General features: G+C 38.9%; 2 protein-coding genes across 6 annotated transcripts in view; one reads left to right on the top strand and one right to left on the bottom strand.

Moving 5' to 3' along the window:
- Positions 1-21,109, bottom strand: part of SPATA17 (spermatogenesis associated 17) — an 86,336-nt gene extending 65,227 nt beyond the window's left edge. For 2 of the 4 annotated variants that reach the window (XM_061348578.1, XM_061348579.1), the window contains exons 1-5: positions 20,875-20,995; positions 18,800-18,889; positions 17,087-17,168; positions 10,951-11,001; positions 4,544-4,647 (exon numbers count right to left, since the gene is read on the bottom strand). In XM_061348578.1, the coding sequence (XP_061204562.1) occupies positions 4,544-4,647; positions 10,951-11,001; positions 17,087-17,168; positions 18,800-18,889; positions 20,875-20,942 (395 nt within the window). In that variant the 5' untranslated portion in view covers positions 20,943-20,995. The other 2 variants (XM_061348582.1, XM_061348580.1) reach the window with 2 other exon arrangements.
- Positions 21,110-21,318: 209 nt separating this feature from the next.
- GPATCH2 (G-patch domain containing 2) overlaps positions 21,319-26,880 on the top strand; it is a 116,290-nt gene continuing 110,728 nt past the window's right edge. For both annotated transcript variants that reach the window (XM_061348576.1, XM_061348577.1), the window contains exon 1: positions 21,319-21,439. In XM_061348576.1, coding sequence (XP_061204560.1) covers positions 21,384-21,439 — 56 coding nt within the window. In that variant the 5' untranslated portion in view covers positions 21,319-21,383. The remainder of the gene's footprint in view (positions 21,440-26,880) is intronic.

The following is a 26,880-nucleotide window of genomic DNA, read 5'->3' as shown; positions in this document are numbered from 1 at the left end:
ATCACTTTGCATTATCTATTTCCCTGACATTTCTTGAGGACCAAAAAGCTTTAATGATGACTGTGATATTAAATCTGCTCATAGAACAGCTACTCAAACTTGGATGAAAGTCACACCCTTCAGGGCCACTCTCAAGGCTTTTTTACTACTATAGCCAGAAACAATAGAAAGAAGAATTTGGTGTCAACCCTGTAAGTGTGTGAATTCATGATTTATAAACATGACAGCCTTTACATACAGCACTATGCTTGCTAAAGCCAGATCAGGTCTTAGTTTGTTACCTTTAAGTCACTATTTGTTCAATAGCCAAGAAATTTAAACTAACTGCCTTGATTACAGAGAAACCCAATGCCAGGACTTGGCCACTGCTTTGTTAGTTTTCTGATACTGCTATCTTACGGAGTCCTGTGTCTAGGGAAAAAATTTAAATGGTGCCATTCATCAGTAAATGGAGCACTACATCCCCAAATCTTATCTCTAGTTGCACACCTGACATATAGCAAAGTTGTTTTACTGTAGTTTAGAGGCCAGTGTGTAGATAACCTTAGTCAAAGAACTGCAAGTTAATCACACAGTTGGGCAACTGACATCACCCATAAATTCTTCTGATATAATGGTACCAGCATGCTAATTTATGTGAAGTGATGTCAATTTGCTTATCATGGATTGGAAACTGTTTCACATAAAACAAAATTCTAATGCCTATGCTAATTGCTTGTGGCATATTTCCCCTGGTAACCATTTTTCTAGGTCTTAGAGATGTTAAATGTAGCTAGAAGAATATTTCAAAACAAGGTATTTTTCCTTAAAATTAAATACATGAACTTTACTGAGAAGTAATGGAATTCATTTTAATGCATGCATGTATGTATATATGCAATCATCCAACTAATCCATATCTAGGTAGAATACAGTATGAGTTGGTACTTACTTAAATACAAACAGATGCTATAGAGGAAGACTTATTACTAAAATATTTATTGTAAAATAAATACTTAAGAACAGGTTTCCTACTTGCTCAGTTTAGAACTTCCTAAATCTTGTAGGCAAAACAGAATTCAGGACTGATGAACCCCTTTCACCATCACACTGAAGCTAAACTGTACAAATACCAAGAAAAGTCTTAATCTGCCCTCATGCAGGCAGAGTTCAGGGTTCAAATTCATTCTTTTGCCAGCTGTCAAGGGATTCTTTGTATCACTTCTCAACTTTACTAGGGACTCTACTGGGGACACCATCAGCCATCACACCTATTGCTTATGCAGCAGTGAGAAGTAATGGGAATGCTGGAGGAAACCCCACATACTCTTCAGCCAGTCTGGGAGCTAAAGCCAACAGCTACCTTTAGTTCATAAAAAACTAGTGCCTTAAGTTAGGATAAGCAGTCTGTTAAGTGAATGGAACCTCATACATAATATGACTATTATTATTTAATTATATTTTAGGTCAATTTCTGTTAGAATCAATTTCTGTTAAACTTAATTACATCCCTCTATGGCTTTAAACTGAGGCAGCTTCTATTAAGTTTACTTTCTCCTGGGGTTTTCATAGTAAAGACAAATGATGAAGGTCTGGCTACTAAATGAGGGTAGCTATTAAATCAGGACGGCTTGTATTAAAGCTGAATGGTAAAAATGTGACTACTGGTTGAGAAAACCCTTTAGTAGGGGATGTGTCTTATATTTAAATAAATAGGACAAAGGAGAAGAGTGAAGGAAACAAACTTTGTTCACAAAGTCTTAAACTCTTCTAAGAAACTAACAATGTGCAGTTCTATGGCAATCTCCTCTGAAGTTTCTCTTAGAAAGTACTGAATGGTAAGTTGATACAGGCTCCTCCTTAATGAAAGGGGAGAAAAATAAGCACAACTCCTGGTTCTGGAGACCAAGAGGGAAGGACCTGAAATGTGATTTCTGGTAGCTGCTGATTAGAATTCTGTCAGCATTATTCCAGAGTATAAGACTGAGAACAATACTTTGTAATTCAGTTTACAATCACACCATAATTCCAGAAAGAATACTGTTTAAACAGATTATGGAATTATAAACTTCTCATGTGTATTTTGTTGGTTTTTCATTGTTTGGTTGGTTGTTTTTTTTTTGTGTTATATCACTGGAGTTCTTAAAGCCAGTCTCTGTTTTACAGTGATTCTTTTGCCATTTGTGAAGAAACTTGGGTCTTTACTAGCACTAACACCACACAATACATATATTCTGGTGAATACAGCTATAAGACAAATGAGAAAAAATGCATTACTTAATTTGTTAGGTTGTGCTCTTTCGTTTATATGCAAAAATGTTTACAAACAATGAGGTTATAGTCTTCCATATGTGATGACTGATGAAAATATGCAGAGAATCTCTCCACCTTGCTCAGTATTCTTCATTAGAAACACTCCCTGCCTTGGGGCCAAAGTAATTGACAGCATCTTAGCCCAATGACAGGAAAAATCTGTTTTGCTGAGGGCCTACACCTCATCTTCATTAAACATCCGCTAGCCTTCATGAGAATATATGTATTAGATTACAAACATTCCCCAGTAAAGAGATTACTGCAGTGACTTGATTGCACTTGAAAACTGATGCATTTTTAAAACTGAAACTTGTACTGTTTGATTTGTGACCAAATTCACTCAAAAATTCATTATTAACTTTTAATTCAAAAGATGGATTTTTCATTTCAACTGAAAGATATAAAATTATGTAAACTCTCAAAGACAGAACTCAAATTAGCAGAGTATGAATATATCAGTTGCTGGATAACAGTTTACATGGACCATCTGAGACAATTTGACATACCTGAAGTCACACTGCTCACTTTACTTACTAAAGAAAAGCAGCAAAAAAGTATTTCCTGATTAAAATACCTACCCAATGGATAGGTTTATGGTTTTTAAACATCTGGACAAATAGTAGGGAATTTAATGAACATATCAAAGTAATTAAAGAAAGGTATTTTTGTAGTCCTGCAAAGTTAGATGTACCCAGCAGAAATCTGTTGTGGATTTGGGGAAATAAAATAGAAAGCTCCAATCAACCTGTGTTCAGTACAGCAGGAATACTACTGGCTACCTTGTTTTATTCACACACATCAAAGGTTGATCTAACTGACAAGTTATGAGCCTTTTTGCAGGTTTAGGCAGGGAATAGAGAAGAGTATTTGAACTATTACAAACAGAGAAGAAGGTTGTGTCTCTGCAGTATATTTCAGTTATATTCATTTTAAACCAGAAAAATTATAGCTTCATTTACTTTCCACAATTTGGTCTAGTCTTCCAAGAATTCTACATTTTCAAGAAGACAACATACTTCAAAGATTTCAGAACAAGAAGGTACAATTGAAGAGATGATGGGCTTTTTAAGTCTGGTTTTGCTTAGCTATAATTTAACTTTCTGCATATAATACATTTAAATGAATAGCAATGAGAGATTAAAGGAAGCGGTTATCAGTGTGTTTCATTATACGTAACAGTGTAATGCACAAGTTATAATGCTATGACAAAAAGGATGTATCATCAGCTATAATTGTGGAAAAACATTATAAATTAATAAGCAGTGTCCAAAGAAGTGAGATTATTCTTTTCTTTCATCTCTAACTTACATATGCTTTTTTCTTTAACAGTCTTGTGGCTGAATTGTTTCCCATGTGATCTAGACAAGATTTCCAGAAATCCAGAAATTTCACTAGACTGCCTTGTATTTCTATGCTTCAGAAAGCAAAGATTCATCTCAGGCATTCTGAACAGCAAAAAAATTGATGGATTTTGTTCAACACTTTCACTTACAAGGATAAAGTAATGATCATGGTCACCCACTATTTTTTCTGTTTCCACTGTTCTCTGAAAAAATAGTCATGGATCAGGACATTAAATGTGCTAAAGGGAAATAATTGCCTCTGCTTTATACAGCTTTCAACTTCAGTACAGGGAAAGACAGGGGCTGGAGAGGAGAAATAGAGTAGGGACATAAAGCAACAACAGTTCTAGCCAGAAATCTAATAGGCAAGTGTATCTCTTCTGTAACTATGAAAAGAACCTGCTTCACTTTTATCCACACCAGCATTTTTCACAATTCACATTCATAGCATGGCTAATGCATGTAACTCAGATCTATATCTGCACTTTCATTCATTGCCACTAATCAATTTGCAAAATAAACTATGAAACCATTTTTATTTTTTTTTAGCTCATGTATACTGGGAAGCCAACTAAACCAGTTCAACAAACCATAGATATTCGGCATAATGATCTATGAGTTCTGAGCAGAGATGAAAAGCCCAATTCAAACTTATAAAACAGGTACAAACCCAGAGTCTGCCTAATAAATTCAAAGAAATTATTTTGAATTCCTAAAAGTGTAAATGAGAACAGAATTTGGTGCAACATGCACAGGCTTAGGTTAAAGTGAACGATGACTGATATATATATATATATTTGATAATGGAAGGGAACCTACACTCAAAGAAAGTTTATATAGTGCCATGCACTTTTTACAAATAAAAGAAGAGGAAATGAATGCATTACCCCATGGAGGTTTATCTTTACCTGACAATATCATTATTCACAGAAATGGCTTCCAGGTATTTCTTCAGTGCATAATAATTATGGACATATTTCCGAACATAATAGCCTCGCCATCTTTTCTGAATCTAGAGGAAATAAATAAGTGCTTAGTACATTTCAAATCAAAAGTTTGTATGCATATCAAAAACTTGTTGCATTTCGCAAATAATACGGTTTCCTTAAAAGTGATATCAAGTAGAAACACCAATATGTTTCAATGAAGAAAGCAAGGGTAGGACGTAATATATTGTAGTTAAATGGTGATATGAATTTACTATTAAATGCCAACTACAAAAACATAATATCAAGTTTAAAAAAAACCCTATTTCTATTAGGGTGGGACAATGAAAAGAAGTGTCTGCTACTGCCAGTGGCATTGCTCTAAGAACAATAAAAAAGCACCACAGAAGTGGTGTCTTTTCTCAGGTGTAACATGCATTAACTACTGATTCACCATCTTGCCAGTATCTTCCACTACACTCTCACTTTTGTGTTCTGTATATAATCCAAACTGAATAGAAGCCTTTCTGGTAACTCAGTGAATCAGGCTTTCTCTAAATGTCATTTACAAACTGCACTTCTTTAATCTCCAGTGTAAGATGATGCATCTCCCAATTACTTCTAACTTCTAGTCTGCATTACCTCCACTCCTCCTCCAACGTCCATCTCTTGGACCTTTACAGCTTTGACATTTTAAGAGACATAACAGCTGAAAGGCAGAATCTACATTTAACAAGAGAATAAATAAAGCCTTCAGTAAGTCTTTGAGTGACGAGTCACCAAGAAAATCAAATGATGCACTAAAGCTATTAGGAATAAGAGGATAATAACTTCTATTGTTAATACACTCTTCTATTTCCCCTTTGTGCATCACCATGTATTTTCTCCTCTTTACAAGTAAGACTCACGACTAATTTTTAAAGTTGGCATTTTCTTTTACCCATGTGTTGTTGTTTGGAGTTTTTTGACTAAAAAGGGTTTGGACCTCTAGGCATTGTTATAATATGTATACATAACAGTTATGTGAGTAGCAGAACATGTGAACAAGAAAGTTTAAGCACTAGACATGCTTCTTTGCACTAAGTGATAGTAAATTCCATACTTTTTGCAACTCCACTTTCTCATATACAAGCTTACTGGGTTAAAAAGGGATAGTGAAAGAGCAAAGAATGACTATGCCTTCAGAGATACGGGATTAAGCAAAATCCTTTGCATGTGAATAAGGATCTTATCTTTATTTTTCTGTTTGACTTCAAAATTTCTCAACAAGAGCAACTTGGCTCCCATCTAGCTGTGTGCTCATTAATACAGGATTATGGTCCCTTTGGAACTCTTTCTGACAGTCTTCACCTCACAGTTATAAATGAAGAAGTGGATAGTTCTGGGTTAAAGGATCAAAACTCAAACTGAAAGACAAAAAGACTCACATTGCATAAAGCTATAATTATCTCCAATGGGCTCAGCGTACCAATTAAATGCTGTATTCTACCTTTATTTACACCACTTGCTGTTCAGAATGACCTCACTGATTCCAACTGAATGAAGCATAAGCAAGAAAAACTGCATTTTGCCTCAAATTATTTTATGCTAGGTTTCTATTTCCCTAATACTGTATGTCTTTCCATGACTGATCTTTTTGAATGTTTTACACAAAGCTTCTGACAATGTTCATGTTTTCCATGTGCAAGTTGTAAATGTTTGCTTTTATATGGAACTAGAACATGCTATAACTATATTTCTTTTTCATTCCAAGGTGAATGTTTAAAAATTCTTGAGGAAAAAAAATAGAAGTGTTTATGTCCTTCAAAGTAATTAGCAAGTTTCAACAGTGATTGGTACAAAACAATTATTGTCATTGATCAGCACTGAACAGATCATTTTAACCAAAGTCATTGTGTGCTCAGCAGATTACAGCTTGTTAACGGGCAAGTTCTAAATGACCTCTTAAGCTAGTCAAATCAATGATGCATATTCCTCATTAAGTAACATCAAAATGTAAGTGGTCTTATAAATAACGTTTATTTTAAGCACTAAAACAAATGGCAAAACCTTGATATATCAAAAGCCATCTGCTCACGGAAATAGTTTTGTGTTTGGTTTTTTTTTCCACAGGATTACTTTTGTTGCTGCAAATTTATAGCAACCTTAAATCTTTTCAGGGAGAGAATCATGTTCTGACTTATTAGTCAAAACTGAAACAGATTTAAACAAGTTCTCTGATTTAATTTGAAAGGGTGAAACTAATAGTTCTGGTTACAACTAAATGCAGAGAGCCAGAGATTTAAGCTGACTTAGAAACTGAGCATGTGTACGTCCTCAATGATACTTCAATAGTGAGAATATGCCTTTGTAATCAATGACTATAAACTGAAATAAATAGTTTAATAATACTATAAGGCAAAACTAAGTGGTTAAACAGAAAAAAAAATACACACAGTTATTGTTATATTTTCAAAATACTGAAGTATATTAATCATGAATGAAGCACACAGTGTGTGAGTATGAGGCACTGTTGGCTTAGGAAACCTAAAGCCTGGCCACACATCTGTGCAGAAACTCAACAGGCTTCACTGTCTATTTTCCTGGGCTTTGGCTCGTTCTTCAAAAATCAGATGACAGCAAACAACCCAATGCCAAAACATTCAATGTTTCAGAACGATAGTATTTTCAATCTGCTCTGCAGATATGGCTGCGCAATATTTAGATAGAAGAGAATGGTATTCTAACATTTGCAATTAAAGATCTGTTGTATTGTTTTCTACTGATTTAAATTTCCATTAAAGGAAAGGACATGACTGAAAACAATGGTACTTTGACTTTGAAGATTTATATCACCTAATGATTCAACATTATATTTCCATTACAAATGAATGGGAATACATTCCGTTTCTTTTAAAAATGAAAGACCAAATGCAAAACTCCATTTGATTAGACTACATAATTACCTCTGGAATTTGGTCTTCAAATGCCTTCTAAAAGTACACAGCCAACTTTTAAGAGCTAGCTTGCATCTTCTGTTTTCTCCCCAATGTGGAATACTTTCAACCTAGCTAATAATCAAATAAAATAACAACAACAACAAAAAAACCCTAAATAAACTAAACTCTCTCCCCCCAAAAAAAAATTTCTGAGGAATTAGATTGCTGTTCAGCTCTCTAACGTGCACCAAATGTAAGATTCTGTTTTGTGCCTCTGAAAGAACCCGCATCAAGTCAAAAACCTGACGGGAACATATCTCTCGAGTCCGAGTTCTTTTGGAACTGGAAAGGCCACAGAATTAAAATCTGTTCTCAGAACCTTCCTATTTTACAGGAGTTTCCTTGGGTTACTCTGCACTCCTACCACATTCCAAGTTTTGGTAGCATCCAAAAGGTAGGATGCCTTGCCAAAAAAGTTATAGGACTCCAAAGTGGGTTTATTCCACAAAAGAGAGGAATTAAGTGAGATAAAAATATTTCACCCAAAAAATCTCTCATGTCCTTCCCATGTTTGTTCTATATATTTGTTTAATTGTGGTTCCAAAGTACAGGAAAAATTCCTGATTTCTAGATATTTTCTAGAAATTATATATATTCTAAATTATTTTGCAGTTTTCCCCATAACAATCATAATTTGCTGGAGATTTACTAAAGTTCAAGGACTGTTTACACTCTTCATCTAGCAAAATTCACCCAAACATCAGCAAGCTCAGTGCAGGTCCACCTCTGTGTTTAGGCAATGAAATTGTCCTATGCTTTCTAACTGTTATGAGATTCCATGCATCAAATGTCATGCAGAATCATAGAATCATAGAATAGTTAGGGTTGGAAAGGACCTTAAGATCATCAAGTTTCAACTCCCCTGCCATGGGCAGGCACACCTCACACTAAACCATGTCACCCAAGGATCCGTCCAACCTGGCCTTGAACACACAGTGATGGAGCATTCACAACATCCTCGGGCAACCCATTCCAGTGCCTCATCACCCTCACAGAAAAGAACTTCCTCCTTATATCCAATCTAAACTTCCCCTCTTTAAGTTTGAACCTCTTACCCCTTGTCCTATCACTATAGTCCCTAATGAAGAGTTCCTCCACAGCATCCCTATAGGCCCCTTCAGGTACTGGAAGGCTGCTATGAGGGCTCCATGAAACCTCCTCTTCTCCAGGCTGAACAGTCCCAATTTTCTCAGCCTATCTTCATATGGGAGGTGCTCCAGCCCCCCCCCCCCCCATCATCCTCATGGCCTTCCTCTGGACTTGTTCCAACAATTCCATGTCCTTTTTATGTTGAGAACACCAGAACTGCACACAATACCCCAAGTGAGGTCTCACGAGAACAGTACAGGGGCAGCATCACCTCCTTCGACCTGCTGGTCACGCTCCTTTTGATGCAGCCCAGGATATGGTTGGCTTTCTCGGCTGTGAGCAAACACTGAAGCTGGATCACATTAAGTTTCTCATCGACCAACACCACCAAGTCCTCCACAGGGCCGCTCTGAATCTCTTCTCTGCCCAGCCTGTAGCTATGCCTGCAATTGCTCCGACCCAGGTGTAGGACCTTGCACTTGGGATGGTTAAACTTCATGAGGTTGGTATCAGCCCACCTCACAAGCGTGTCAAAGTCTCTCTGGATGACATTCCTTTCCTCCAGCATTATCATCTGAACCACACAGTTTGGTGTCATCAGCAAATCTGCTGAGGGTGCACTCAATCCCACTGTCCATATCACCGACAAAGATGTTGAACAAGACCTGTCCCAATACCGATCCCTCAAGGACACCACTCGTTATTGGTCTCCAGCTGGACATTGAGCCATTGACCACAACTCTTTGTTTGCAGCTATCCAGCCAGTTCTTTATCCACTGAGTGGTCCACCTATCAAATTGATGTCTCTCCAACTCAGAGACAAGGATGTCATGTGGGACAGTGTCAAATGCTTTGCACAAGTCTAGGTAGATGACATCAACTGCTCTAGCCCTGTCCATCAGTTCCATAGCCCCATCACAGAAGGCCACCAAATGGGTCAGGCAGGATTTCCCCTTGGTGAAGCCATGCTGGCTGTCACCAACCAGCTTGATGATTTTCATGTGCCTCAGCACGCCTTCCAGGAGAATCTGTTCCAAGATTTTGCCAGGCACAGAGGTGAGACTAACTGGTCTGTAGTTCCCTGGGTCATCCATTTTCCCGTTCTTGAAAATGGGGGTTATATTTTCCTTTTGACAGTTGGCAGGAACTTCACCTGAATGCCATGAGTTTTCAAATACGATGGACAATGGCTTAGCAACTTCATTCGGCAGTTCCTTCAGGACCCATGGATGGATTTCATCAGGTCCCACGGACTTGTGCATGTTCAGATTCTTAAGATGGTTTAGAACCAGAGCCTCTCCTACCGTGAGTCCAAGGTCTTCATTTTCACAGTCCCTGCGTCTGCCTTCCAAGACTTGGGTGATGTGGTCAGAGCATTTGCCAGTGAAGACTGAGGCAATGAAGTCATTCAGAACCTCAGCCTCCTCCAAATCCAGGATAGCCAGTTCTCCTGATAGCTTTTGGAGAGGGCTCACGTTGTTCCTAGTGTTTTATTCGCTATGAACCTATAGAATCCCTTCCTGATATATTTCACATCCCTAGCCAAGTTTAATTCTAACTGTGCCTTAGCTTTCCTAACCTGTTCCATAGCTTCTCAGACAACATCCTTATATTCTTCCCAAGCCGCCTGTCCTTCCTTCCACCTTTTATAAATCCTTTTTTCCTGCCTAGAAGTTTCCTAAGCAGCTCCTTATCCATCCAAGGAGGTCTCCTGGACCTCCTGCTACACTTCCTTCTAGTCGAGATGCAACATTCCTGAGCTTGTAACAGGTGATCCTTGAATATCAACCAATAGTCTTGGGCCCCCCTGCCCTCTAGCGCTATATCCCATGGAACCTTACTAAGCAGATTCCTGAAGAGGCCAAAGTCTGCTCTCTTGAATTCCAGGGCAGTGAGCTTGCTGTACACTCTTCTCACTGCCCTGAGGATCTCGAATTTGACCATCTCACAATGTACTAACATAAGAAAAAGCACAGCCACATCAACAAACCCAAAATCCCTCTCGTTTGTAAAAATTGTAAATATATGTCTACATTTGTAAGAATACAGCTAGACTGTTTCGGGGTTTTATCAGTATCATATCTGGTAAGGTAGAATGAACAACAGAGCAAGACACATGCAGATGCCTTAAATTCAGCTACAGCTTTCAAATACAAGCCAGACTACTGAGTGTAACTTTAATTTTTAACTATGTACTATTTCCTGCTGTTGCCATCAGCATATCAATCAAGCGTATATTATTCTGGTTTGCTCATTTTATTAAAAGCAAATTCAGAGCACAATTGACTTTTTCATTTGTTTAACAAGTGAAGAAATATTTACCCTGACAGCCATTTCATTGTAGAAATTCATCTTCATCATAAAATATGCTGTCTGTGAATCAAGGGGGGAAGAAAAGAAGGCATATATTTCAGTTGCACAAAGACAGTGCTCCTATTTTTACATATAAAAGATAAGAATCTTTATACATAATACATAATAAGAATTCTAGGCTTAGAGAGAATAAAATCAAACTTTGTATTGAAGAGATAGGCTTCCTAATACATAATGCAGGCTTAACCAGAAAAATCTATGGTAGTCAAACTAGGAGCTAATGGAGATATATGATCATAAAATGCTCTCCGCTGAGTTTGATAATCAATGGTGCTCTACTGAGAGTAGAATAACAAAGCAGAAATATTCACAAGTGCTGGTGACACATAGTATCATGTATGATTTATTCACTGGGGTTCTTTTAGCCAAAACTCACAGAAACATAAAAGGAATTCATATTTCAAGACGTCTAGTTTAATGAAAATTTCAAAGAAATGCTGTCTTCAGTCGAAATCGTTCAAGGATACATATGCAGTGATGGAGCAAAATTGTGCCTTCCAACCATCTGTACTAAATGTTATGTACTTAGCTGCCTCCTGAGTAATCCTTGGGAATTTTATTTCATTTAATATTCATTTTAACATCACAAAATCATAAATACAATGATACCATGTTACAGTGAATCCCCTGACATAGAAAACATTTCCTGAAGTCCTGGTTTCTTTCCAATAAAGTAGAATTCCTCTCATAGTGAACGAATCCCCTATTATACTAAGCAATCACTTGGCAGCATAGGTTATTTTAATGGATACATCACTTTAAACTAAGCTTTCACATCTGTTCCACCCTCTAATTACAAATGCAAAATGAACATAATTCACAATTGTATCATAAAAAGTAAAATATAAGTACTTTGAATGCAAGAGTATGTCCTTTATTTAGCACAACATGTAGCTTTTATGTGTTTCTCATGTTTTAGACACAAATCAAAGGCAAAAGTGCTTTCCCCCGATATAGCGATTTTCTCCCCCATGGCAAACAGGAATTCACTATAAAAGGGTTTCACTGTAATTAGTGTTATTTGAATTGCCTAGTCTGATCCAAAGCAAATTGTCTGTGGAGAGCAGCAGGACTGGATTATTTATCAACAGTCTGGGCAATTAAGAAACAGTTGGCTGCAATATGTTATTTACAAATGAACACAATGATGCTACTTCATTTTAAATTCTCTTTCTTCATTACATTAAGCAAGGCATAATTCCTGCAGTTTAATTAAGGTGCATTTTAAATGCTCACGTTCATATCATACCAATCTACTAATAATGGAAACAGTTGAAAAGATATTTCTGATATAAAAGAAAAATGCAGGACTGTTAAATTTCAAACAAGTTTTGCATATATGTGTGTATACACACACACATACACGTATATAGTTAAGGGAATCTCCACCTCAAAGATATAAATTAGAATAGTGGATTCTGCCTCCCCTTTTGTCCCCATAAATGTTTCCTGAGTGATACTAACTGTAGATGGCTAATACTGGAAAGAAATAATGGTTGCCAGGGCTAAGTATATTCCTAAACTGCTTGATTAAATTGATACAACTTTGCTTTGCAGTTCATCCCTTCTTCTTTTATACCACCTTCTTTCTTGCCCTTCCACCAAATACATAAAATACTTTTTTAATGGGAATTTCTAAGCTTAAAAATCCTCATTTCTGTCCATTACTGATTAAATTCACATCTTTGTTTATTCTCATATTTTAAGGCTGTTAGGTCTGAATACACCCATTTCTCTGAAGAACCTCAGTCAGAGACCTAACATCACAATGCTCTTTATATCATCAATACTGGAAGACAGTGGGACCACTTTCCTTCTGAGCTTGGAAAAGTACTGAAGAGCTCTGCAATTGCATCTCTGTCTACCATTTACAGAGATAGTCAATGACAACTAGGGTCCTAACTTGATACTTCACTTAGGTGAATCCAGGCCTTACCATACCACAACTTAACAAGATCAGGCACAACAAATAGCAAATTACATATTCCTGCTTTTACTCAACACTATTCTAAATCACAAGTCAGCCAAATGCAGAATTAACTGCCTTACAACCTTATCCTTGTGCTTAAAGCCAAAGCCTGTGTTACCATCTAGGTTCTTTTGCACTGTTTTCTAGTCCTGATTAGAATAATGCATGCTAGTTCTGCTATTACACGTGATGGAGAATTAGAGGCATAATTTAGTGCTTTAACCCCAGTCTCTATTTATATCATTTCCTAGTAAAGAAAAGATTTTTTCCTGAACTGGTTCTTTCTGGCACAGAAAACTCCTCTCTTATGTGTAAGTGGCATTTCCTTCATTTCAGCTGTGCCCGTAGCATTGCCTCTAGTCCACTGGCTCCGATTGCCAGCTCCAAGGTGACACTGCAAGGTTCACTCTCTGAGAAGAATTATCTTGCCATCTCACCTACATGCACCACCTCCACTTTTGAACCATGAAGTCTTTGTATCTGTCTCTAGTTTTAATATACGGGTCTCCCTACTACTTTACACTAGGTCTACAGTTCCAAAATACATTTGAAGCTTTTTGTGTATGAAGCGCTGTACTACTTTCTCCTTTTCTGTTTAAAAACATGTTTGGGGATCACCTACAGATGAGATATGATCCTGATTGGTGTTCTGTTTTTCTTTCTCTCTATATATATCCTATTGTTATTGATGTTGTTGTATTATATTTTACTTTTATTTCAATTATTAAACGATTCTTATCTCAACCCATGGGATTTTACATTTTGTTTTTTTTACTCTCCTCACATCCCACAGGGCAGTTGTGGGGGGTGAGTGTGTGGCTGCATTGTACTTATCTGCTGTCTGGACTTAAACCACCACAGCTTGAGATTAATATAAGGAAACAAAGCTTTATACCAAATAACCTCTATTTAGAATATAGAAAGGCACATAACTTTAGTCATATAAAACCCTTTTTTTTTTAAACTTAATGTGTTTAACAATCAAAGCAAGAGGCAGCAGAAGAGTAACAAATGAAATACTAGCAGTGATGCACATATGGACAGCCAATCTGATGAGCCTCAGCTTTTGTTATTTTCCGCATCAGTACCACTCACATTTCACCATTTTGAATATAATCATTAAAATGATTTATTATCAAGCAATCCTGGGTATTTTGTGCATATGCTTTGCCTTGTTTGCTGGCAGCAGATACCAATCCAAACATTATCAGTGGGCAAATTTTAAAGTGACCAGTCTATTTAAGGAATTATCCTGTCAAAGGTATCATTATGTTTCATACTTAGGGCTCATTACAACAGTTATTAGCAAGAGTCCAGTGCAAACATTAACTGATCCCAAATTCAGCCACTGATGGAGTAAAGATAGTATAACAATGAATATACATAATAAACTAAAACTTTACATTTAAGTCCATCCCAAAACATACAACACTGAATATAGCTGTCTAAAGGGAGGGAAAGGTACCTTTTTACCTGCTACCTGTATGGCTTTCAGGTTATTTTTCAATCAAGGTGTTCTATTTAGTCCTCTCCAATCAAAGAGATGGCAAACACAAAATAAAGTATTTCAGGGGGAAAAGGTGGTTTTCCATGCTGATCACTGTACAATCTGTAAGTTTGCTGATGAGATTCTGCTCCTATAGCACCATAATACTGACCAAGTACTGGAATCCAGATAGTTAATGAATTCATGGTGTGATTTAGAATGTATTAAGTGTGGGCTTGCACAATTTCTTTCCCTACATTATTCCACAAACTTCAGATTTGGCAAGGGCTTGTCAGTTATGGCTATTTGAAGAACTACACATGAACCAGGCTTTATTGTTGAAGTCTCTTTTATTTTTATCTCCAGAAACATATTGCAAGAATAGGAAGCTGAGGGTGGTTTATGATGCTAGCTATCTCAGCCTGGTTATTACAGCAAATATATGCTAATTTGAAAGACTATCTTAAAATGTAACTATTAGAATGGGTTTTTTAAAAAGAGATGGCAAAAGACAGAAGCGAAGAGATGAGGTAAAAAAACTCCAACTTCAGAGATGCATAGAATAATTGAGGTTGGCAGAGACCTCTGGAGCTCCAAACCACTGCTCAAAGCAGAATCAATCAGAGCAAGTTGTCCACTTCAGTTGGGTTTGTAGTATCTCCAAGGATGGGGACTCTACAAAACCAGCTTGTACTCTCCGGTCAACCCATTCTGGTATTTGATCACCATCTCAGTTAAAAACAAGAAAAGATCTTTCTTAACTTTGAGTGGAATTTCCTATATTACAGTTTGCACCCTCATCCTGTCACTTGGCACCAACTCCAAACAGTGTTGCAGGCTGGCTCCCTGGGAAGAGTTACCATGTCATCTCACTTACAGGGCACCACTAAGAACAGTAGGTACTGTGGTGATGTATCTTAACCAGGCACCACTGTTTTTACAACCTTTATATAAGAAAATAAGCCTCTAAAGTGACACCATTCTGTTTACAATAGAAGACTGATTACTATGAACATAACAATTAGTATTTGAATATGGAGTGGCCAAAAGATAATTCCTTTACAATCTGGGGGGATTGAAAACCATGTAAAATTAACCATCATCAGGACTTTGTCCTGCTTAAGTCCTCTTAAAGACCAAGTGATCAGATGACAAAACCTGACATACTGAAACACAGAAACACATAAATTGCCTTGTTTCTGAAATGCATCACTCTATGATGTTTTAAGTGTGAAAAAAATGTAGAACTTGAACTAATGTAGAACTTGAACTAATATAGAACTAAATGTAGAACTAAAACATTGCCTGAAGCATATCTAAGCCCTACACATGCATTTGTCTATTTTCCTCTTAAAAACCTGCAGTAAAGGGAGTTCGCAACACGTTTTGGCAGTATGTGTCAACGTTTCATATGAAGTTGGTTTCTTCCTTCCCTCTTCCCAATGACTGCATGGATCATTTCTTTCCATTAATAAATTTTAATATACATTAATATTATTATGTCCCTCTTCTACAGAAGCTTTTCTAGATTAAACAAACCTTCCCTAAACGCAGGGACAATATTCAACTGAAGTCCAACTTTTTTTTAAAGCAGAACCCAATCTCAGCATGCAGCTACCTGCCCTGTATTAAAAACTGAGTGATTTAGATGACAGGCTGAAAGCCATAGCCTGAAAGGATCCATTATCCTAATAATTTATTAGATAAGGCAGATAAATTGGAAGAGGTAAAATCCTTCATTAGACTACTAATAGACCTGGGGAAAAAATAGACAAGCTTTCAGGCACACAAGTCGTGTTACTTGAAAACACAGTTTAGTAGGAGATATGGATTTTAGCCTGTAATATATGAGTTATTATGGCTCTTCTTTTTTCTTAGCTTTTCTGTATTTACTGAAAGACAGTAATTTAACCTTAGCAAAATTAATCAAGAATAAATGGCTAACAAGTTTAAAACTGGTGTAAAATATTAACATAAATGGATAAATTACTGAAGTAAACTAAATACCGTAAGCTCATTGTTTTAGGTTAAAAGCAAACTAGTTTTTAACAAGCAACAAATTAGTTTTTAACAAGTTTTTAAAAGCGAAAAAGTTTCTTCTTAAACTCCTAAACCTGCTAACAGGAGTTTTAGCTTATGTGCTATCATACAGTTACTATCTTCAAGTCTGTCAAGAGAATTAGATTGACTGTGATCTCCTGTGTGCCTTAAGGTGAAACCTCAAATACTTCAAGGTTCATCAAACATGAAATTTCAACCACTAAAACACAGCGCAGCAATATGTAAACAATTTGGCTTATTTTCAGATTTAAAAGTTCTGCCAGGAAAAAAAGCATCTTAAAAAGTTTCAATCCTTCAATTAGCATCATGCAGGCAGGCTTCTGCATGAACAGATCTCATTGCTAGTTTGGGAACTGACACTCCAGACCTGCAAACACTTAAACACTAACTTAACTTGACTGTTATGAGTAGGCTTACTGAAACTAGTGGTGCTTCCCATGACAATAAAGTTAAGTACATGTCGATGTGTATAAAGGATCACGCTTCAGCTTTTGAATTTCAAGACAAGTGAATGACTTCAGATGTACTCTATAAATAACCAAACAAAATGTTTAAAACTAGTTTCCTACCTTCACCATTTTTCTGAAGTGTTTTCTGCTTAGATATCCTCTCCACCACCTCTGTATAGTAATCGCCATTTGGTTCAGATATCTAAAATGAAATATATTACCAAAATAACAATTACTTTGAGAATTACAACTTTATTTTTTCCTAATCTTAAAGACCAAAGTATTACCCATACATATTCCAAACAGATGGCCACTGCAAACATACTCCATACATATACACATATGTGCACACATACACACTTATAAACCAATTTACACATATATTTACTCATGTACACATACATAAATATGTGTGCTTTAGGAAAAAATGGGTTACTGAAAACTTTTATCTATGTACTCTTTCAGTTATAATTACAAAAATTGAATGAAATAGCCCTAGAAATGTAATTTGCATGGCAGATGATGGTATTTTCATTGATGGTTTAAACTAACATCTGACCAGTTCAGAATCTTTATCAATCACATGCAATATTTTCACAGCTTTCGAATTTTTAAAGATTTGACAAATCCCACAAATATCTGGAATTTTTCAAATACTTTTTTCTTTTAGAAAATTATATCTAGCTTAATTCTAAGTAAATCCTTACTCTGTCCTTATATATATGCTTTATTATAGAATCATAGAATTATGTGACTAAAAATTCCATAATTGATGTCTCACATCAATTTCACAGAAACTAATACAATCATTACTTTGGGACTGGCTAGAAAAAGCTATGTAGGGGAGTATTTGTGCCACCTAACCAGCGCCAAATTTAGAACCTTTGCAATACAGCTAGAGTCACTCAGTGGAGGAATTTTTTTCCAGCAGATAATTCAAACGAGAGACTAATTCAGAACACTCACAACTGGCTATATGAAGCCTGTGCTCCTAAATCAGACACCACACCCGTGTTTGGAAAGAGGACATTGAGCAGGATTACTCTACGCAGTTGCAGGGAAAATCCCCTTCTACACTTAGCCGATCTAGTTCTTGTGTGTTCATTACAATCATGTTGTTCTTACAGTGGTCAGTACTAACTACAAACGTGCATGTGGAAGAGCATTTTCCTACAGAATAGATTGGCAAAGACACTTGGGGTTTACTTTCTTCTGCAGCATGCTGTTGTTACTCCTGTGCTGGAAACAGAGGGGCACTAACCAATCCTCTGTCTTCGCAAGGGCTTTTGACACTGACGGCATAACTGATAATCCTTGGAGAGTGGAAATACCATGTTTGTTTGCATGCTGAGCGCTTGCGTGTGATTGTTGTAACCTGTGATACCACACTTGAACCAGCACTGGAAAACAAATTATCGGTGCTTTTTTAAACAACAGCACATAATGGCTGTAGCCTTTCTTTTTGTGAGGGAATATCTGCCAGGAAGTGATTAATGTTACTCAACCTAATAATTCTTTAGGCTTCATACAGTATGCTTGGATGACACATAATGACTTGCAACAGGCAAGAGGTCAAACTAGAAGATGCAGCAAACCTTCCTCCTCACAGTCCTAATTTTTATGCAGACACAAAAATTTGATCACATGAGTTAGACTAGTTGGGCTTATGACCAAAAAAAAAAGGAGAATGGCCTCCTGGGAAAAGAGACCAACCATAGCGTTTCCAAAAAAAAAAATATCAATGTCAACAGTAATACCATGAGGAATTCTGGCAAAAAAAAAAAAAAAAAAATCAAGATTGAAATATAGATTAAGACAGACTTAATATACTACCTCAGATAGGATCGGACTCTACATCCTTGAAACCAGCTCTGGATTTTGACGGCAGCTTTGTACTCTATTTTTCTTTCTTCATCTAGAGATCTGAAAATAGAGAGTAGTAATATTTGTCAGCATGGTAATTTAGTACATGCAGGCTGAGAGAACTAGGGTGTTCAGCCTGGAGAAGAGAAGGCTTGGAAGTCATTATGACAGTCTTCCAATACATAAACGGGGCCTACAAGAAATCTAGAGAGGGACTTGTTACAAGGACATGCAGTGACAGGACAAGAGAGAATGGTTTTAAGCCAAAAGAGGGTAGATTTAGGTTAGATATTAGGAATAAATTTTTCCCTATGAGGGTGCTGAGGCACTGGCACAGGGTGCCCAGAAAAGCTGTGTCTGCCCCATCCCTGGCAGTTGTCAAGGCCAAGTTGCATGGAGCTTGGAGCAACATGGTCTAGTGGAAAGTGTCCCTGCCCATGACAGGGAGTTCGAACTGGATGAACTTTAATGTCTCTTCCAACTCAAACCATTCTATGACTCAAAACACACATGCTCCAAAAATACGTCAAAGACCCAGGCAAATTTGACATGCAGTAATAAGCCAGAATTGTTTGTTCAGTCTAGAAGTTAAATAAGGATCTACCAAGTTCTCTAAACAAGTTATTCTGATTTGTTTCAGGACTTTCCTTGCAGCTGTGTTGAATTAGTCTGAGATTCTCACCCTAAGGAACAAAGATCAGATTACTGATCAGCCTTTCAGATGCTGAGCTGGACATTTTGAAGCCTCTTATTTAAATTCTCAGCTGAAAATCTAAATTTCAAGAAACTGATGGATTATAGCCTATTCCTAAATCTGAACAAAAACCCCAAATAACAAACCATATTTTGAAAGCTCTGCAAAAAACAAAAAAAAACCAAACCAAAATAAAACAAAAAAAATCCAACCAAATCCCCAAACCTCAAGCATGTTGCCCTCCAATGGTTTAGCATGTCTGGCCCAGCTTGTTCTTTTTAACTTGAAATATGTGAAATACAAGCATAGTCTCCCATAACTGATGCTTATTTAGTGAACTGATGCATGCACAGCCACAAGAGTACAAGCTAAAGTTCTGGGAAACAGCAGGAAAACACAACACATTATATGCATGCAGGGATTGAACTCTGTGTAACTTTTAGTGATGTTCAGGAGCTTTGTTATTCATGATAATGATGTTGTAATTAGATTCTAAACCAAATTATTCATTAATTAGTGAAGAAAAACATAACACTACATGTATGTTAATATTGCTTTTTTTTTTGTTTCAGTGTTACCACTACCCATACAGCAGCAGCAGCAACGCAGTTGCTACAGAATAAATGGATGAAATATTAAAACAGTTCTTAAAACATTTTATTTCCTAAAATCTGATCCGGGAAAAGTTACCCACTACTACCTTAGCACTCAGAAAACTCAGAGATAAATGCAGAAAACACAGAGAAAACACAGACTGTCCTGCTTATGAAGAGAAAGGTAAGAGGTGATCATCAGCCTGTTACTCTTCATGGGACATTTTGCATCTTTAGCAGAATAAACACCTCCTTTCCTCAGCAGGAAAAGACAAAGTATGTCCCACGTACTAGAAACTTGAGCATAACCTGATTGAGAAAGGAATTGTAAACAGTGTGGATAACAGTAACTTGCTTAGAAGGTGGTGGTGGCCTGGGGAGGAATGCCTGTGTCAAGTAATGACAAAGAACAAAGCAACTGGTGCCTTCCAACAGGATCAGTATAAGTTATAGATTTAGACCACCGCCTGGACCTCGGGAGGCTCACCGGCTCTTGGGGCCTTCCAGCAGTTTCCCCATGGAATTAGCAAGGGGCGAGGGAAGCGCGGGACACTGTTGTCAGACGCTGCTGACACCAGGTCTCCTCAGATCACTGCAGCGAGATTTGGGGGTCGGAGTGAGAGTGCTCTCCGGAGGGGTTGTGAATTCAAACCGTTTTCAGCGGGAGGGCCTCGATCCCGTTGGTGGGGGAGCCTGCAGCTTGCCCGCCCCTCCATCCCCAGCTCCGCAGGCACTCACCGCCGGCAGGACGCGGTTACCTGTTTCTACGGAACCACTCTTCCCGCAGCAGCAGCAACTTCGCCTCAAGCCTAGCTACGGCCTCCATGCTCTCCCCCTCCTTCCCGCCCACTCGACGCCGCCACCATGGCAACGGGACCGTACCTCTCCGCGCGGGGGACGACGTGTCGCTTCCCACCGTAGTCCTAACGGCAGAGAAAAGCGAAGCACTGACGGCAACGAGAGCACCGCATAGCCGGACTAGAGCGGAAGCAGAGCCAAAGTAAGGTGCGCGGCAAACGACGCGGCGGCTGTGGGCAGCAGTCCGGAGACGGGGAGGAGAGATGGTAGCGCCCGGCTTCCTCCCGGTGCTGCAGCTGCTTCCGGGCTCTCATCATGGGGGCCTGAGGAGCAGCGCTGGCCGCCTGCACCCTCCCCTACAGGGCCTAGCCCGCCAGCCCCAAGCCTCACCGCCGGCCCCCGCCCCGGCCCAGTCTCTGCGAAGCGGCGCCAGCCTCCCCGGGGAGCGGCCAGGGGAGGCGCCGGGTTCATGTTCCGGGTCGCTGAACCTGCCTCGACCCGAGCTCAGGCGGCGAGAAAGAGCTGGTAAGCTCGGGCGCGGGGGACGCCCGCTGGACAGGGGAAGGAAGGGGGCGCTTCTCCGCCGCCCCCTGCCCGTGTGTGGGGCCGCAGGGCTGCTGTTTGAGGGAAGGTATCGGAAGTACTGTTGCTGCGCCCTGCCCGGCCGCTGCCGCCCTGCGCCCCCTTCGTTGCCCGTTAACGCGGAGGGGGAGACGTTGGTGTTTTCCTCACCGGGTCAGAGGCATTGGAGGCCGGGCAGGGGTGGTTCGCCGTGGTTATAAACGAGCAATGTGTTGGAGGGAGGAACTTCCATCTCTTTGCTAATAAAGGTACAGCAGGTAAACGGTGGATCGGAACGTACCGAGTTTTGTCTTTGGGTTGCTCCAATCGATGTAGACCCTCTGAGGACTAAACCCGTTGCAGTGTATGCTGCAGAAACACCCTGTCAGGTGGTGGTGTTGCTCTGAAGCTATGTGGTTGTAAAACAAGAATCAACAAGTGTAGCTCTAGACAGTGGGCAAGGAAAAGATGGGGTGATGCTCCTGCTTTGGAGTTAACAGATTGACCGGTTTATGTAATTCATAGCATACTGACCCCAGAGGCCATAGTGGTTTTATTGTGAAACTGAGGAGACACTGATTAACAGAACGGAAAAAGAAAGAAGTGAGTTTTGTTAATAGGCCACGGAGCTGTAAAGACTGATAGTGGAGAGACTTGATGGAAGCCAGGTGTCCCAAACAGCCAGCTAGGAAGCCTTCAATTTCCTTCATGAGATGTTGCCATCTTGTGCTTAGGTAGTATGGACCGATGTGTGTAATTTCTTGTCAATTTCACTTTCCTTAGTGGAAGTGGGGAGGAGCATTGTAAGGTTTTGTTTGTGTGTATTTCTTGAGTGTTAATAATTTGAGGACTTGAGATTTTGTTTAGAGGCTGTGTTATCATACAGATAGATACCTGCTGGTAGAGTTCCCACATCTGCAATAGATGTTTTTAAATATAGGCGGGTTTGTTTGTTTATTTTTGGGGGATGGGCAAGAGGAGGAAAAGAAAGGCTTAGTACTTCATTTTCTTACATAGGAAACTCCCATTTTTTTTCTCCACTTCTGCTGCTACTGCTACTTTTGTACTGTGGGTATTTTGGTGCTGTGCTGCTTTATCTTTTGCTAAATAGGAAAGCTTTCAGAGAGGGATTTTGTTTGCCCAGCTGCTGTGTATTTGTTAGGAATATGCCAGTATTGCTTGGCATGCAAATTTGCCCAGCGTAAGTGTAACTTTGCTTTTGTGGATGTAGTTTAGAACACTTCAGAGAACGTGGTATTCTGTAGTGGTGGAAGTATTTTTATTTGAGTACTAATGCTGCATACAGTAGGCACATTGCAGAAGACATTCCAAACTTGTATCTGTACTCGGAGGAAGTTTTCATTGCATACTCAACCTGTCATTTGTCTTTAAATTTTACTGGTTTGTTTCCACATAAAATAATTTCATTGAGGCTATAAAAATGGTGTTCATCAGCACAAGATGTGGGAATTTGACCTATTCTGTCATTGTCATCAGACAGTAGTAATTTTGCTTCTGCAGTAGCACTGCCTGGAGCAATTCAGTGCAGAGAGAGTTATTGAAGTCTTGTCTATAGGACTGTTAGTTTAGAAGTTCTGAAGGAAGATCCTTTAAAAATCTGACTGCTGCTTAGGGCCCTGTCTTATACATCAGCTATTTCAGAAGCTGTCTGTTAAAGGAAACCCATTTGAGTGAGATACAGGAAAATCTTTTATTTGATGTTTAGTGCTTGATGTAGACAGTTAAGGACTTGTGCTTTCTAAAAACATGAAGACCCTGAAGAAGTGTGTAGATTCAAGACAGCTCCAGAGTAAGTGTTCACTTTCGGTGATAAAACTCCTCTGAAGCTGAATGTTTTGAATTTATATATTGTGAATTCAAGTGACAATTTAGGAATAGTTTGCATTTGGGTTCTTACTGGGCACTTTGATTCTTTTGATAATGACATTGGCACTTTAACAGTTCATGTGTTTCACCACCTTAACGTTTCATGAAGTCATACTTCTGCAAAGGGCAAGCATATCAAGAAATGGCAGCAATGGGATCACAAGAATTGCTACCTCTATGAGAAATTGCTTCAAATCTCATTTCTAGCTGACCAGTTTGTTTGTGTTAGACCTTTATTAAATGAGGTTCATGGCAGCATCTTCCTGCCTGTATACCATTGCTCTGTACTGAACATGCTTTCACTGTTAAGTATGAGTAGACCTGGTAGTATTTATTGTTGTGCTTTCTTAGATAAGGAGCGGTTGTAGAAAAATCAGATTATTGCACCTTTGTCTGTCCCTGATTTTTAGGGGGGTCAGTAGCATAATCAGTTAATAGAAGTCCACCATTCCTCAAATTCCTCTTAGCCTTTACAGGAAGCACTGGGCAGGTTCCTCAGAAGTGGAAGGGGATTTTTGATAGCTTGCTGTTACGCCCCTCAGCAATGGGTCAAAGGCTTTTTGGGCACTGTGTAGGTCTGTGTACCTGGTTGTCCAGTGGACAGTGCCTAAGGACATAAATACGTGTGGATGTGGAAATGGATGTTTTATGTCCTTCTCTTGGTGATGGCTGTTTGGTGGCAGGTTTGTTTAAAGAATCTGGGCACAACTTCTGTTCCTGATGTATAGCGTAAGCTTCTACATAACACTGGTTTATCAGTTATTTCCTAATCTACCATTGTCTCTTACTAGCTTCTTAATACTTTTGTGTTGCTCCACTTTGCTTTCCCCTTTGCATATCCTAAGAACCATGATAGTTCTCTGGTTTTGAATCTATAAATCCTTCAGGCAAGGCAGTGTGCCCAGCTGAAATGCTTGGACCTGTTCAATCCAAATTTCAGTCAGAGTCATCAATAAAGCAAAAGTTTCAAAAGTAGCGATTCTAAGGTTTTGTGAAAATAACTTCTGAGGTGGGGAAATGGGATTCAAATTACTGCCTGTCAGAAGATAAAAAGATACACTGAATACAGGCATGTTACAAGGCATCAGAGAATCTGTATGGGAAAAGATTAGGGACGTCAGGTTTATAATCCCAATGTGCAAGGAACCACTTATTTTTTTTCTTGTGCTCTTTACTTGTGAGAAATGTGGGTTGTGAAGGCAGCAAAGATCATGGCTCTTCTCGGAAGCGATGAAATGCAGATGCAGCAGAACTTTAGCTGCAATAAACCCCATATGTATTTAACAGGAAAAGGTTTAGAACTAGAAAGTAAATGTAAATGCAGCTCTTGGTTTAGTAAAGGGTACTGCCTCTACATGACTTGTGTGACTAAATTAGCTTTCTTGTCAGTGTGTGTTAAATATTTCATGCGTAGTCAGAGCTCTGCATTTTTTCATTCTTTAGGTGGTAAGTGAACAAAAATGGCACTTAACTGTCACTAGAAAATCAACTGCCTATTATTTCCATTAGGAGTTTCAGTATTAATAATATTGAACACAAACTGCATGAACTGTTTTGGAGCAGGAGAAGACAGTTACACTGCTGCCTGCAACAATACTGTTAGGGTCTGTTCTGGTAAGGGTTAGGTGGGAAATGGGTCAGCTTTTAAACTGCGTGAAAATCGCTTCATATAAATGTAAAGGTCAGTGTAGGCAAACTAGATTTTCTTATAGTAAAGTAGAATCTTCTCCTAGTGAAGACACTGGAGTTTATTGCTAGCTGTGGGCTGTTGCTGTAAAAACACTTTTATAGCCTTACGTGAGTCATGCTAAACTACAGCTCAATATTTTATGTACCTCAATATGTTGTTCTACATTCCTTATTACAACCTTTGAAGTTGCTCATCTTACTGAATGCAATTGATAGTCACCAGTAATACCTTTTAACGCCTCTTGTGGTTATTTTTCAAAAGCAAATATTTTTGTTACAGAAACATCTGCAGCAGTGATTTAAATGACTTCATAGGTTTGGAATACAAGCTGGCTGTAAACAATGGAGGAAGTTGCAAAAGTGAGTTTGATAAATAATGCTGAAACAGAAATACACTTCTGATTTTCGAGACAGGTTTCAGATTAACTGTTCTAGCTGGTGGCTCTTGCCATTTTTTTTCTTCAATTATAGCAAGAGAAATGATTGATCCAATTAAATTAATTGTAAGAGGTTTCTTGGCTATTCAGAAAGAGATTTAGTGTGGACCACTGGCATGTTGCAAATGCAATGTGAATGAAAAGCTGAAGTAGTATGTGTATTGTTTTCACACAATTACAAAGGAGTTTCCACTGTCCCAGCTGATCAAGTATTTTCATAATCATCCTAAGGAAACATATGTTGGAGTAATTAGAATATCGATTTATCTGCTTTAAGAGGTAATGCAATTAGGATACAGTTACATCAAGTATATCATACAGTTTAGTCATGGCAGTCAGGTGAAGTTCCTGCCAACTGGAAAAAGGGAAATATAACCCCCATTTTCAAGAAGGGGAAGATGGATGACCCGAGGAACTACAGACCAGTCAGTCTCACCTCTGTGCCTGGCAAAATCTTGGAGCAGATTCTCCTGGAAAGCATGCTGAGGCACATGAAAAACACCAAGGTGCTTGGTGACAGCCACCATGGCTTCACTAAGGGGAAATCCTGCCTGACCAATTTGGTGGCCTTCTGTGATGGGGCTATGGAACTGATGGACAGGGCTAGAGCAGTTGACATCATCCACCTGGACTTGTGCAAAGCATTTGACACTGCCCCACATGACATCCTTGTCTCTGAATTGGAGAGACATCAATTTGATAGGTGGACCACTCAGTGGATAAAGAACTGGCTGGATAGCTGCAAACAAAGAGTTGTAGTCAATGGCTCAATGTCCAGCTGGAGACCAATAACGAGTGGTGTCCTTGAGGGATCGGTGTTGGGACAGGTCTTGTTCAAAATCTTTGTTGGTAATATGGACAGTGGGATTGAGTGCACCCTCAGCAGATTTGCCGATGACACCAAACTGTGTGGTTCAGTTAATATGCTGGAGGGAAAGAATGCCATGAAGAAGGACCCTGACATGCTTGTAATGTGATCTGATGCCAACCTTCTGAATTTTATCCATGCCAAGTGCGAGGTCCTACACCTGGGTCAGAGCAATTGCAGGCATAGCTACAGGCTGGGCAGAGAAGAGATTCAGAGCGGCCCTGTGGAGGACTTGGTGGTGTTGGTCGATGAGAAACTTAACATGATCCCATTTCAGTGTGTGCTCGCAGCCGAGAAAGCCAACCATATCCTGGGTCGCATCAAAAGGAGCGTGACCACAGGCCGAAGGAGGTGATGCTGCCCCTCTGCTCTCGTGAGACCTCACTTGGAGTATTGTGTGCAGTTCTGGTGTCCTCAACATAAAAAGGACATGGAACTGTTGGAACAAGTCCAGAGAAGGGCCATGAGGATGATCAGGGGACTGGAGCACCTCCTGTATGAAGATAGGCTGAGAAAGTTGGGGC

Source organism: Neopsephotus bourkii, unplaced genomic scaffold (assembly GCF_033783945.1).
Source record: "Neopsephotus bourkii isolate Nb327-2 ecotype Australia unplaced genomic scaffold, CSIRO-AGI_Nbou_v1 NB_360, whole genome shotgun sequence".
Classification (NCBI taxonomy): domain Eukaryota; kingdom Metazoa; phylum Chordata; class Aves; order Psittaciformes; family Psittacidae; genus Neopsephotus; species Neopsephotus bourkii.
The sequence above is the reverse complement of the archived record's forward strand: the minus strand, read 5'-3'. Positions and strand labels throughout refer to the sequence as shown.